Source organism: Cololabis saira, chromosome 20, assembly GCF_033807715.1.
Source record: "Cololabis saira isolate AMF1-May2022 chromosome 20, fColSai1.1, whole genome shotgun sequence".
NCBI lineage: Eukaryota > Metazoa > Chordata > Actinopteri > Beloniformes > Belonidae > Cololabis > Cololabis saira.
This window is the reverse complement of record NC_084606.1, coordinates 14,593,077-14,606,624: the sequence shown is the minus strand read 5'-3', so window position 1 is coordinate 14,606,624 and position 13,548 is coordinate 14,593,077. Positions and strand designations below refer to the sequence as shown.

At 43.2% G+C, this 13,548-nt stretch overlaps 1 protein-coding gene across 3 annotated transcripts in view; it reads left to right on the top strand.

Moving 5' to 3' along the window:
• Nucleotides 1-12,710, top strand: part of kirrel1a (kirre like nephrin family adhesion molecule 1a) — a 46,989-nt gene extending 34,279 nt beyond the window's left edge. The window contains exons 11-15 of one of the 3 annotated variants that reach the window (XM_061709875.1): nucleotides 612-828; nucleotides 3,603-3,710; nucleotides 3,966-4,093; nucleotides 4,410-4,487; nucleotides 10,121-12,710. In XM_061709875.1, the coding sequence (XP_061565859.1) occupies nucleotides 612-828; nucleotides 3,603-3,710; nucleotides 3,966-4,093; nucleotides 4,410-4,487; nucleotides 10,121-10,792 (1,203 nt within the window). In that variant the 3' untranslated portion in view covers nucleotides 10,793-12,710. Of the gene's footprint in view, nucleotides 1-611; nucleotides 829-3,602; nucleotides 3,711-3,965; nucleotides 4,094-4,373; nucleotides 4,488-10,120 lie in introns of all 3 variants that reach the window. The other 2 variants (XM_061709874.1, XM_061709876.1) reach the window with 2 other exon arrangements.
• Nucleotides 12,711-13,548: the final 838 nt, after the last annotated feature.

The window sequence follows — 13,548 nt, the reverse complement described above, 5'->3', positions numbered from 1 at the left end:
TCTTTTCTGAATTAAAAATAATTGGTTAAGGTACGAATAATAAGAAGCGCCCCAATTTAAAGTATTTCATGTTAACGGAGTTATTCCCAGATCTGTGACAGAACAGTGATGCAGTTATTTTACACACCGGTCCACCTGTCGATGTCAACGTAAAGAACTTGAGCAGCTCCAAAACGTGCATTCAGATATCCACTTATGAGACACGTCATGCACTTTTTAACAAGTGAAAACTATTCTCTTAGACATGCAGTACTTGTATACCATGGTGTTGTTTTATTTTGTCCAATTGTGGCATTAGATTTATTCTCTTTAAGGACGTCCTGAACCTCTTTTTTCATCTCTCAGGCGTTGAATTCTCTTCCAGTTCATTTATTTCTGAACTTCAGTGCACTATTTCAGCAGCGAGAGTAATTCATGAGGGTTCGTGAGGCGCAGCGTATAGTTTTACATTATTTTAGAAAAACAATATTGTGAAAGACTCCAACATTACTGCCTCATACTTACCACTGAGAATACACATGTGTCTGACATCTGTAGAGTCTCACCACCACGTCCTGCCGGAGCGTGTTAATCCCTGATTAAGCGGCGTTCTGCCCGTGTGCGTCCTGCAGGTGTGGGCGTGGAAGGAGAACGTGTGGGAGAAGGAGAAAGGGACGCTGCTGGAGCGGTACACGGTGGAGCAGAGCAAGCCGTCCGCCGAGGGCGGCGGCGTCCTCTCCACGCTCACCATCAACAACGTGATGGAGTCCGACTTCCTGTCCACGTACAACTGCACGGCGTGGAACTCCTTCGGCCCGGGAACCATGATCATCTCGCTGGAGGAGACCGGTGTGTTGATTAACCTGAAGAAATAGTTCACTTGAGCACCGAAAACCACAAATACGTTGGGACAAAATGGAAACTGCAAAAAGAAAAAAAAATCAGTTATTACTTGATAAAATTTCATTTGCTAGTTCTTTTTTTCAGATGAATAATTTAGGTTTTTTTAATTACCTGACATGTTTCGGTGATTCTTTCGCCTTCATTTGAGTGTAACTAGATCAGGGGTCGGCAACTCAAAATGTTGAAAGAGCCATATTGGACCAAAAACACAAAAAATAAATATGTCTGGAGCCGCAAAAAATGAAAAGTCTTGTATCAGCCTTAGAATGAAGGCAACACATGCTGCATGTATTTATATTAGTTATAACTGGGGGAATATCTTTTTTTTCATTATGCACTTCGAGAAAGTCGAAAAAATTAGAAATGTCGAGAAAAAAGTCGAAATGTTGAGAAAAAAGTCGAAATGTCGAGAAAAAAGTAGAAATGTCGAGATTAATGTTGAAGTACAATCTCGACAAAAAAGTCAAAATGTTGAGAAAAAAGTCGAAATGTCGAGAAGTCGAAATGTTGAGAAAAAATTCAAAATTACGAGAAAAAGTTGAGATTAAAAAGGAAAGGAAAAAGGAAGAAAAAAGAGAAAAAGTAAAAAAAGAAGAAAAAAAGAAGCAAGAAAAAAGGAAGAAAAAAGAAAAGAAGAATAAAAGACGAAAAAAAGGTCAAACATTTTTGAAAACGCTCCAGGGAGCCACTAGGGCGGCGCTAAAGCATGCCCTAGCAAGCATGCTCTAGACCCGCGGGTTGCCGACCCCTGCACTAGATGGTGTGACCCGTACTTTATCAGCTGATGTTGAAAGGGAGGTGGGACTCACCTGTCTCACAATTATTTGTCCGACAAAAAGAACTAGCAAATTAAATTGTGATCCAGAGACAGAGTGAACTTTATTAAATCATTACTTGATGAGATGTTCACAGTGCTGTACGCAGAGGTGCTCTTTGTCCTCCCCAGTGTTTGCTTCTAGAGACGGATCTGCACAATTCTGCGTCTGCAGTGGTTAGTAACGTTAAACCGCTGAAGGAATCTGGCGGAATTTCAGTGTTGGACAGTGTCGATCCCTCGGCTGGAACCACTTCTGAACCAGGAATAACTTATCCAGCAGTACTGCTACTACTGTCATTTAGCAGACGCTTTTATCCAAAGCAACTTTCAGCTGAGGGAATTTCACCCGGGGAGCAATTAGGGGTAAGGGCCTTGCTCAGGGTGGTGGATCTTGGTTGCCATTCCGGGTCCTACAGAGCCAAGCTCACCTCTGTAGCCACTAGACTACCACTCCCCCGATATTTTCTTTTCATTATGTTTTTCTTTCTGAAATCACCAACCATAAGATACAAAATGACAGGACTACAAAAGTATTTCACCCTGACTGGATTATTGCATGGTGCAAAGGTTCCAAATGTATGAGTTGTGTTTGCGAGTGGAAATATGAAAACGTATAAATATGAAGAGATGAATATTAAGGCAAGGCAAGTTTATTTGTATAGCACAATTCAACTCAAGGTAATTCCAAATGCTTTACATCGACATTAAAAGCGGCAAGACACAATTAAACAGTAAATAACAAATAAAATGAAATAAAATGATAAGAAAAGAGGTCAAATAGTAAAAAGCACAAGTTGTTAAAAAGTAAGGGCAGTAGAGTACAGCAGGTACATCTCATTCTTAAAATGGCAAGAATTACGTTTTTATACGGTCAAAACGTACAAAGACCGGGTCAAATACAGTATTACAAAAGTAGTAACAATTTGTGCGGTGAATTAAACCAATTTGACAATTCTATGCCACAATGCCTGTTTCCAGGTCTTATATTTCACGCAACTGACGAGAATTACGTTTCTATACGCTCAAAACGTACAAAGACCGGGTCAATGGCAAGAATTATGTTTGACTGTTTAAGTTGATGAGAAAAGAATCACCGTTTATTTGTGTGGTTTATGTCTGTATTTGTGTTTGCAGTTTCCATATCGTCCCAACCTTCTCTGATTAGTCTTTACTTCTGTGTGAAGTTGGGTTCAGAAGCGAATCATCCTTGTGTCTCTAGACCAGGGGTCGGCAACCCAAAATGTTGAAAGAGCCGTATTGGACCAAAAACGCAAAAAACAAATGTATCTGGAGCCACAAAAAAATAAAAAGTCTTGTATCAGCCTAAGAATGAAGGCAACACATGCTGCATGTGTCTATATTAGTTATAACTGGGGGGAGATTTTTTTTTTCATTATGCACTTCGAGAAAAAAGTCGAAATGTCGAGAAAAAGTCGAAATGTCGAGAAAAAGTCGAAATGTTGAGAAAAAAGTCGAAATGTTGAGAAAAAAGTCAAAATTTTGAGGAAAAAAATCAAAATTTCGAGAAAAAAGTCGAAATGTTGAGAAAAAAGTTGAAATGTTGAGAAAAAAGTCAAAATTTCGAGAAAAAAGTTGAAATATCGCGATTAAAAAGGAAAGGGATAAAGGAAAAAAAAAGGAAAAAAGCAAAAAAGAAGGAAAAAAAGGTCAAACATTTTTGAAAAAGCTCTAGGAGCCACTAGGGTGGCTCTAAAGAGCCGCATGCGGCTCTAGAGCCGCGGGTTGCCGACCCCTGCTCTAGACCGAGGACGGGGCCACGTGATCTTATTTCATGAACTGATGGAGGTTTCATTCTTGCCTGTAAAGCGATAAACACACGCTCGCAAGCCCCAGCTCACTGTTTTCTCCGTGTGTTTGTGTTTCTCTCACTGGCTCATCACAGAGGAGGTTCCGGTGGGGATTATAGCCGGTGGGACGGTGGGCTCTACCATCCTCCTGTTCATCTTTCTCCTGGTCCTTGTTCTCATCTTCTACCGGCAGCGCAAAGGCAGTGAGTCACACTCCCTCAGCTTTCATGTGGGATTAAAAATAGGCTTCTTTCAGATGTGTTTGTTGCTTTTTTTCGTGGAAGTTCACGCTTTCAGTTCCCTACGTAAGCTGCCGCAGACCAAAAGGAAATCAAAACGCCCACAGCTCCCCCTCTCCTCTCCGCCACGTGCATGCGCGCTCCCCGGGCCCGGGAAGACCCGCTGACTGGCAGGCGTTGCGTCCCGCCGCATTCATCCTCCTGTGTTTCTGCTTCCAGGCCGACGCGGGGTCACGCTGGGTAAGCCAGACATCAAGGTGGAGACGATAAACAAGGAGACCCACAGCCTGGAGGAGGACTCCGGCAGCATGTCCACCACGTCCCGCGTGGTCCGGGCCGTGTACTCGGTGAGTAGCGGCGGGGTGTTTGTGTCTGGGTCGGACGCTCTGTTTTCACAGCCTGTAGTGGTAGAAGAGCCTCAGAATAACTCAATAACCTCTCTCTATGCATCGCTGTGTCTTCTGACAAAAGCACAATCAATAAAATTCCTCTAATTACCTCTCTAATCACTCATTTTTTTAACTCTTTTCATTCCATTTTCTCTTTTCCTCTCATACTCTGTTGCCTCCTTCCCTCTTGTGTTTTGTTACGGCTCCTTCCTCTCTCCTTTTTTGTTTGATGGTTTAGTTTCTCCCCTCTGTGTCCTTTTCTCCCTCCAATCAGCCTTTTAAAGATGACATAGAGCTCAAGTCTGACCTCCGCAGTGACACCCTGGAAACCCGCCAGGAGTATGACCTCAAGGTGAGATCACTCAGATGAGAGAATCCGTCCGTCCGTGACATCAGCTCAGAAAAAAAGCAGAATTTGCCTCTTTAAATCTGATGTTTTCTTTATTTTTTATAAATCCTGACACATCAAACGGGGCAGAAAAACCCTGAAAGAAGGTAAAAATAAAAAAAAACCAGCAGAACTCAGGCAAGCTCGGCACATTATTTTACCTCGCGCCATCAAACGCGCATGTGAACTCCGCGGGGCGGGGCTTAGGCGGCGGATGTATTTTTCGCTCGCAAAGCTGCCAAAAAATGTTCTTCTGAAAGTCCATGAATAATCTGTGAGGGCAAACAAACCCGCCCCTGTAGCTGGAGCGCTGCCTTGGATCACTTTGAGGAAACGCAGACAAGCATCCACCGCAGGAGGTGGTGAGATCCCTGTGACAACAGCCTCCGCCACACTTTCTTTTTTCTTTCCTTTTCTTTTCTTCCCTCCCCGACTGCCTGAAGCAGCGAAGCAGTGAAACGAGGCTGGATGTGAGAGAATGCTCTGAAAGACGACGAGACCACAGAAGATGAGCAATATTGGAGTATTTAGCAATAGGTAGTAGTTAGTGGGGATGATTTCATCAGTCAGGGTGAAAAAATAAAGACTTTTAGCATCTTTTTTAGGCTTTTACCTGCGATAGAACGGCAACTTGTCTGGCAAAAAGGAAAACAAAACAGGACAACGTAAAACATAGAACACATAAATAAAATAAAACGATCATGGTGAGTTAAATGCTAGTGAGTAAAAATGAGTTTTAAGATGAGATTTAAAAACAGCCATAGGCGTATGTTCAGCTCGGTCCAGAGCAAGGACCGGTACGGCAGAGACCCGGTCCCCCTGCTCTTTAGCCTGGAGTTGGTCAGCTGACCTGAGAGCTGAGAAGGTCTATGGAAATTTAAAAGACCTGAGATGTAACAAGGTGCAAGACCATGTAAAGATTTAAAAACAAATAGAAGAATTTTAAAGTTGATCCTATAACGGACGGGGAGCCAATGAAGAGCTGCCGGTCTGTTATATGGGATTGGATGGATGGATGGATGGATGGATGTTAGCATGCAGATGAAGTTATAAAAAATCAGCTTCACCTTAACTTTTTAATTTCAAAAGAAAAGATGGAATCTTCACAGATATCAGGTTTATGGATCCTTGTATCATCTTTTCTTTGAGTCCTACATACCTGCTGATGACAGCACTGATTGCTTTTTATTATTATGACTCTCATCATTATTATTATTGTCAGTGGTGTATTTTGTGTGAGTTTATATGAGGCTGTAGAAAAGCACAGCACTTTTAAATTAAACAGTTTTTCCTATTTTGTTGTTTATATTGTTGAACATTTTAGTTTAGTTTTACTGAGTTAACAAGTAGTTTTAGTTTGTGAAGTTTTGACATACAGAAATCGGCAAAAAAATTGACTCCGCCAAACAGTACAAATATCCTTTATTCTTTATTTTGAGTAATTACAATTATAATGAGAAAGAATTAATTAGAAAAATGAAGCTGCAGACATTAAAGGCATGAAATAAACATGAAAACAAAGTTTATTTCTATTTCATTTTAGTTCGTTTTTTATTGTTAGGGTTCATTTTAGTTGTTATTTAGTTTCAGTTTTATTTTTGTTTTCATTTTTATTGCCATTAACAGGATCATTGTTTCACTCTTAGTCTCACTCTTAAGGTGCGGGTATGCTTCTGCGTCACACACACGCAGAGCACACGGCGCACCCGTGACGCCGTCACGAATCGTTCAGAGTTCTCCGTCACTCCATTTGGTCGCGGTGCAGTACCCCCCGCGGCCACTAGTTAGCGATCTTTTTCTGAATGGTTTATCCGACTTTTTCCGGTCACAGTAAATCAAAGAAATAAGGACAACTATTGTGCAAAAAACAAAAACAAAAAAAATCGCATAAAAACGAAGAAAAAAGCCCTGGAAGTTCACTACTGATTCAAACCGGAAACCGGAAATGCTTCGCTTTCAAACGAACCAATCACAGCCCTCTCGGTCTGCGTGTGGACGGCGTCTCCTCGACGCGTAGTTACAATTTTCGGGAGGTGCACGTCACTGACGGCGCATGTGACGGCGTGTCCTCTGCGTGTACAAAAACCACACGCCGTAGACACGGCGTCGTTTTGACGCAGAAGCATAATTCAGCCTTTAGTCTCAGTTTTGGTCGGGGGCAGTAACTCTTCAGAACTCCTCGGCGGAATGACATCAGTCAGGAATCTGCCCACAAACAAAACCTTCGACTAGTTTAGCCAATGTGAGCTATACTGACGCGTGTGAGCAGCTTCTCTGCTGTGTTAACAGCGACGATCTTATCGTTTTCAAACTGAATATTTGAAATCAAAGTGCAATAATTGTAGAAAACTGAACGTCTACCTCTTTAACACTCTCCAGTTTAACACTCTGCACGCATGCCAGTTTTGTTTTTATTAATTGTCCATAAAATTGTATCTAATCTTATATAAATTATACTAATAGAGAAACATGATATCCTTAATAGTCTTTGAGCTATAATCATGTCTTGTTTTGTTGTGAAACACTCATTAAACATTCACGGGTCTGGAGGAAGACTGGGAGTTGGTAGCGGGTTGAAAACAGCACTCGGGAGGATCTTGAGGTCCGTTTGGTCGGACGTCCCAGAGCTCAGCAGGAGGCAGGCGGGTGTTTGCTCACTTTGGAGGCTAAAGCCTGAATTATGGTTCTGCGTTCTTTCCGGTCACAGTGAATCAAAGAGATAAGGAAAACTATTGTGCAAAAAACCAAAACAAAAAAAATCACACACACACGAAGAAAAGAGCGCTGAAAGTTCACGACTACTTCACGAACCGGAACCGGAAATGCGTTGCTACCAAGCGAACCAATCACAGCCCTCTGGGTCTGCGTTGGGTCTGCGTCGCCTCAACGCGTAGTTACAATTTTTAGGAGGTGCACGTTAGGCATGGGGCGATATACGATATTATCGTATATCGCGATAAAAAACGGCCGCGATAACGTTATCGTGGGGTACTGTAATTATCGCCAAATTTTTTTTTATTTTTATTTTTTATTTATTTATTTTTTATTTATTTATTTTTTTTTTTGGTCACACAAGGCTACCAGCCAGGTAGAAGCCAGTGTTATTTTTTTTCATGTATTTTATTAATATTATTTATTATTATTATTTATTTAATATTTTTTCAGAGAGTAGTACAATCCGTGTGCATTTGACTACTGTGGCACTTTATTTTCACTCAATCTTTGTGTTGGCCATGCAGCTTTTGTTTTGTATACTACAGAGCAGTGCCTTTATTTTATTATTTTTCCAGAGAGCCGTACTAAGTAGCAGGCAGCCAGCCCCTGTTAAAGTTTCAGAGAGTAATACAATCAGTGTGCATTTGGCTCTACTTTGTCACTTTATTTCTATTTGTCACTTATTTCTTTCGACTCTCAGGGAAGTATTTTCTTACAAAAAAAGAAAGTTCAAATAAGTACCGGTACCGGTACTATAGTTTACACTTTGTAATGCATAACATTTACAGTACACTATTTGTTCTCTACCTCAAGTGTCACTGTGTTGAGAATGATTTGAGAATAAATGTTCTGAAGGAACCAGTGGATCCACAGTTAGTCTTTTTCCTTGCATTTTAAGAATTTTATAAGCGACACGCTAATATCGTGATAATATCGTAATCGTGATATTTTTGTCCACTAATATCGTGATATGAAATTTTCATATCGTCCCATGCCTAGTGCACGTCAGGCTACGGCGTAGGCTACAGAGAGACTCCTGCGTAGCTGCCTACCCTACGGCATAGCTTTAACGCAGAACCATAATTCAGCCTTAAATCAGCGTAATGAGGTCCGAAACCCGTTGCAGCATTTAGGTCGTTGTTCATTGGAATATTTAAGTTGTGAGAATACATACCAAGGCATCTGGGCTTTCGCTGCGTGTCCATCGGACCTAACAAACTAGACCTGGTTTTACATCCAATCAGACCCGTAAAGAACCGCTTCAGCTCAGACATATTTGTAACATTGTTGGTGTTGAAGGTTCTCTCCACGTCATTCTGCAGAACCTCAGTAGAGTCAGAGGCAGGTTTCTCTGTCTGAAGCCCTTCTGCAGTGGGTTTGTTTTAACGCTTGGGGTCGTAGCGCCGCTAACACGCTTGAGCTGCCAGACTGCCATCATAGAAGTGTGGAAAACATTCGAGTAAACTTGGGAATTTATCCCAAGCGGTCTTGACCCCCGAGGCAGTGATGGAAGCCCAAATCCTGACCCTCTCTCATTTATTTATCTAGAACAGGGGTCGGCAACCCGCGGCTCTAGAGCCGCATGCGGCTCTTTAGCGCCGCCCTAGTGGCTCCTGGAGCTTTTTCAAAAATGTTTGACCTTTTTTTCCTCTTTCTTACTTTTTCTTTTTTTCTCTTTTTTTCTTCCTTTTTCCTTTCCTTTTTTAATCTCGACATTTCGACTTTTTTCTCGACATTTTGACTTTATTGTCGACATTTCGATTTTTTTCGAGATTGTACTTCAACATTAATCTCAAAATTTCGACTTTTTTCTCGACATTTCAACTTTTTTCTTGAAATTCTGACTATTTCCTCGACATTTTGCCTTTTTTCTCGACATTCCGACTTTTTTCTTGAAATTCTGACTATTTCCTCGACATTTTGCCTTTTTTCTCGACATTTCAACTTTTTTCTTGAAATTCTGACTATTTCCTCGACATTTTGCCTTTTTTCTCGACATTCCGACTTTTTTCTTGAAATTCTGACTATTTCCTCGACATTTTGACTTTTTTCTCGACATTTCGATTTTTTTTCTCAACATTTCGACTTTTTTCTCGACATTTCGCCTCCGCCATTTGCCTTCATTCTTATACTAGACTTTTCATTTTTTGCGGCTCCAGACATATTTGTTTTTTGTGTTTTTGGTCCAATATGGCTCTTTCAACATTTTGGGTTGCCGACCCCTGATCTAGAAAGAGCCATGAAGGTTTTCCACCGGTTCTCAGACGCGAACATCACGCCTGTTCAATAACTCGCCAGGTCCAGTAACGTTTACAAACCTTTAGCCGTGTTGCGTGGGGTTTTCTTTACAGAATCGTCTCAGCTGGGTGATTCTTCTTAGGAATCATAGCCGCGGTACTAAACCTCTCCATCCGTAGACTGTTTATCTAACTGTGGACTGATGGACTTCTAAAAACTCTCAGATGGCTTTGCATGTCTTTCCAGCCTCATGCAGATCAGCTACTCCTCGTGCCTTCAGAGGGCTCTTCAGATTACGCCTCTTCTGAACAGCGGACTGAAAGTGTTTGAGTGTGTTTTACACAAACCTATTTGACTGATTGAACTCTAGAAAAACACTGACTCCATGTAGCTTCCGTGGAAGTCTGAGGCTTCATTTGCTTTCTCCTCCAGCTCTGTGAATGTTTAATCTTTTGATTTTCTATTTGATGGGTTGTGACTCCTGATCCTTCTACCCATATGGGATTGTATTGATCCCATCTGTAAACTGTGACCTCTTTCTGCATTTGTGTGTGGAAGCTTTTCTTAAGGATTTCTGTCTTCACTTTCTAACACCCGCTCCACATGTCTGCTCCCGTCCTCTTCTCCCGCTCCTTTGTCTGCAGGACCCGACCAACGGCTACTACAACGTGCGAGCGTCCACCCACGACGAAGGCCACCCCGGCTCCCGCTCCGCCATGCACTACTCCGACTACCGCTCCCCCGGGGGAACGCCGGGAGGCGCGGCGTCCATCAGCAGCAGCACCGGCGGCTCGGGGGCCACGGCCAGCGGGGGAGCCCCGGGTCCCCTCACCTCCCCCGGGCGCCCGCAGGCCTGCTACGACCCGCGGCCGCCCTCCAGACTGTCCCACATCAGCTACGCCCAGTTCAACACCTTCACCCGCGGGGGCCAGAGCCAGCAGCCCCCGGCCAACCCCGCGCCCCCGCCCGCCGCCGACGGCTTCCCGGCGGACTGCAGCCTCCTGGACTCCACTTCCCAGCTGGCCTACGACAACTACGGCTACCCCTCGCACTACCAGACCTACCGCATGGGCTTCGCCCCGTCCAGCCTGGCCCCGCTGGAGGCCGGCCCGTCCTACGAGATGTACGGCGTGGGATCCGGGGTGGGCAGCCCCGCCGTGGTCCCCGGGGTCCCCGGGGTCCCCGGGGCCCCGGCTCCCTCGGGGTCCGAGACCGGACTGGGGAAATACGGCAGCTCCACCCGCTTCTCCTACACCTCGCAACACTCTGACTACTCCCACAGCCGGCACACACAGAGAATGCAGACTCACGTGTGAGGCCCCGGATGCAGAGCAACCTCCTCACGGCCCCGGCCGAGCACCAGGGGGCATCTCTTAAATAGAGTAGAAACACACACGCTCACCGATACACGTGCACACATTTCCTCACGGTAACACACACACACACACAAAAAAAAGAACCATCACATCACACACACCTGTGCACAAAGAAAAACCAAGCCCGGGAAACCAGGCGGGTTGTGGAAAACACAAAGGCACAGAGAGCAAAAATAACAAAATGAAGTATTAATAATCAAATAAATAATGGAGTTGTGGTGAGACAGGGAAGGGAAATCCCCCACCGGTACGATTTCCCTCACTCCCGATGTGTTTGTACATTTGAGCTCTGAAAGAGCAGACAGCGCAAGTCACAATCAAGACCCGGGAACGAGAGCAAGGGATCGCAGGACTGTAGAGCCCGCGACGTTCCGCTCGGGACTGACGTGAAACGGAGAGAGGGAACGTCTCGAGGCAAACTGTGGGATATGGTACACGCCGATCGGAAGAAACCTCAGCCAGTGGAAATCAGTTCTGGCCGTCATTCAACGTTCTTTTATCTGGTCGTCTTCGTCAGTGATCATACATGCACATATACAGCATATAGTCTCCCATCATGCCTGTGTGTGCAGTCGCCGTCGCGCCCGTTCTGCAGGATCGGGGCGAGAGTCAGGGCCGGGAGGGTCGACATCTTTTTTGCACTGCGCCTACAGTCTTCATGCTTTGATGTCCCTTATCTATATCTCTGTTTCGTCTCCTGTTCATTTGCACACCAGACTAGAGCTTTGTATTCTATTTTTTAACATTACAGAATTATTTTTGTCAGCGTCAAACGTGTAACGTGTTCGTATACAGACCAAAAGTTTGAGAAGAAGCATGTAGGTTGAGCGGTTTTTGGCCGAGTGAGTGAAATCCAATGAGATGAGAGCGAAGAGTCGTGCCAATCAAAGCCCCGAATCCAGGATGTGTTTCACATCGAAACGGTGCATCGTTGTATTAAAAAAAAAAAAAAAAAAGAAGTGAAAGAAACCTAGTGCCAAGTGTTCGTGTTGTTCTTCACCTTAGCCCATGTATATGCAGTACAAGCTCCTTCTAGTGGCGGATGTTGCTTTACAAACCAGGCTCGGAGTCATTGCCAGACAGCTCTGTTGGCTGGAGCATTTCTTTTTTCTTTTTTTCTTTCTTTCTCAAAGCTCCCAGCTACACGCCTGGTGCAGACCGAGAGAAAACCACAGACAATGGATTTAGAGTGGCCTTATAGGGGAACGTGTCATACATTTTTGAATCATTCCTCGTCGTCTATCCGTCATGGCCAGAGAAGAATGTGGAAGAATGTGTACGGGGAGGTTTAAAGGAGGTTCGTCCACAATATTGACATGTAGTAGAGTATGACTGTGAGTGTGTGTGGGTGTGTGAGTGAGAGAGAGAGAGAGAGAGAGAGATCAAGCGGGGGTGTGTTGGCATTGGCACGCACATCGATTTGTACAGTGCGTTTGTATATAAGTGTGACTGGCTGCGTGTGGATGGGAGCATACTGTAAACACACAGCGCCAAGCTACGTGACTAATGTCTACGTATACAGTATGTGTGTGTGTGTGTGTGTGTGTGTGTGCGTGTGCGTGTGCATGTCTGTGTCTTAAGTGTGCGGGTGTGTGTGTGTTTCAATATATGTCTATATCATTTCTCTCACAATCCTGTTACAGTACTTTTATACCTCTGGTAGGACTGTATCCTGTATTACTGTGTCTTTGAATTTAGAAGAATCCAATGTTTATCTTATTGTACTGTTCGTAGCAGAGAAAACTGTTCAAAAGATGTACAAGAAACGTTATCAAACTCTCATTTTTTAATTTCATTATCTTCAATATTTTTTAAAAATGGTATGTAATTATTTTTCCACAGTATTACATAAATAAAAGCACTGTTTTGTATAAAAAGTGGAGTCCGGGTGTGTGTGTTCACACTGAGGCCCCGACTGCAGCTGCATAAATGGAGACTCCCGACAGCAGGACCAGAGGTTGATAAAACAATAATAAGCTTAAATGTGCTTTCACTGTCACACATTCTCCTGTTTTTTACCAAACTATTCCTAACAAATTCACAGCGCATGCTGCGCTCGTTTTTAGCAGGACTGGTGGTGGGATAGTACGACTTTTTTTCTGTTTTCTTTTAAAGTTGACCATTTTTGGAGGCTTTAAGCCAACCCAACTTTATTTATAAAGCACTTTATGAACAATAACCACTGAAAATACATTTAGAACAGGGGTCGGCAACTCTTTAGCACCGCCCTAGTGGCTCCCTGGAGCTCTTTCAAAAAAATGTTTTTTCTCTTTTTTTTTTTTTTTCCTTTTTCCTTTCCTTTTTAATCTCGACATTTCGACTTTTTTCTCGAGATTGTTGTCGAAGTGCATAATGAAAAAAAAAAGTTTTCCTTTTTTTTCTCTTTTTCTTTTTTTCCTTTCTAATCTCGACATTGACTTTTTTCTCAACATTGACTTTTTTCACGAAATTTTGACCTTTTTCTCGGCATTTCGATTTTTTTCTCAACACTTCGACTTTTTTCTCGAAGTGCATAATGAAAAAAAAAATCTTCCCCCAGTTCTGACTAATATAGAAACATGCAGCATGTGTTGCCTTCATTCTAAGGCTTATACAAGACTTTTCATTTTCATTTTTTCTCCAGACATATTTGTTTTTTGTGTTTTTGGTCCAATAGGGCTCTTTCAACATTTTGGGTTGCCAACCCCTGATTTAGA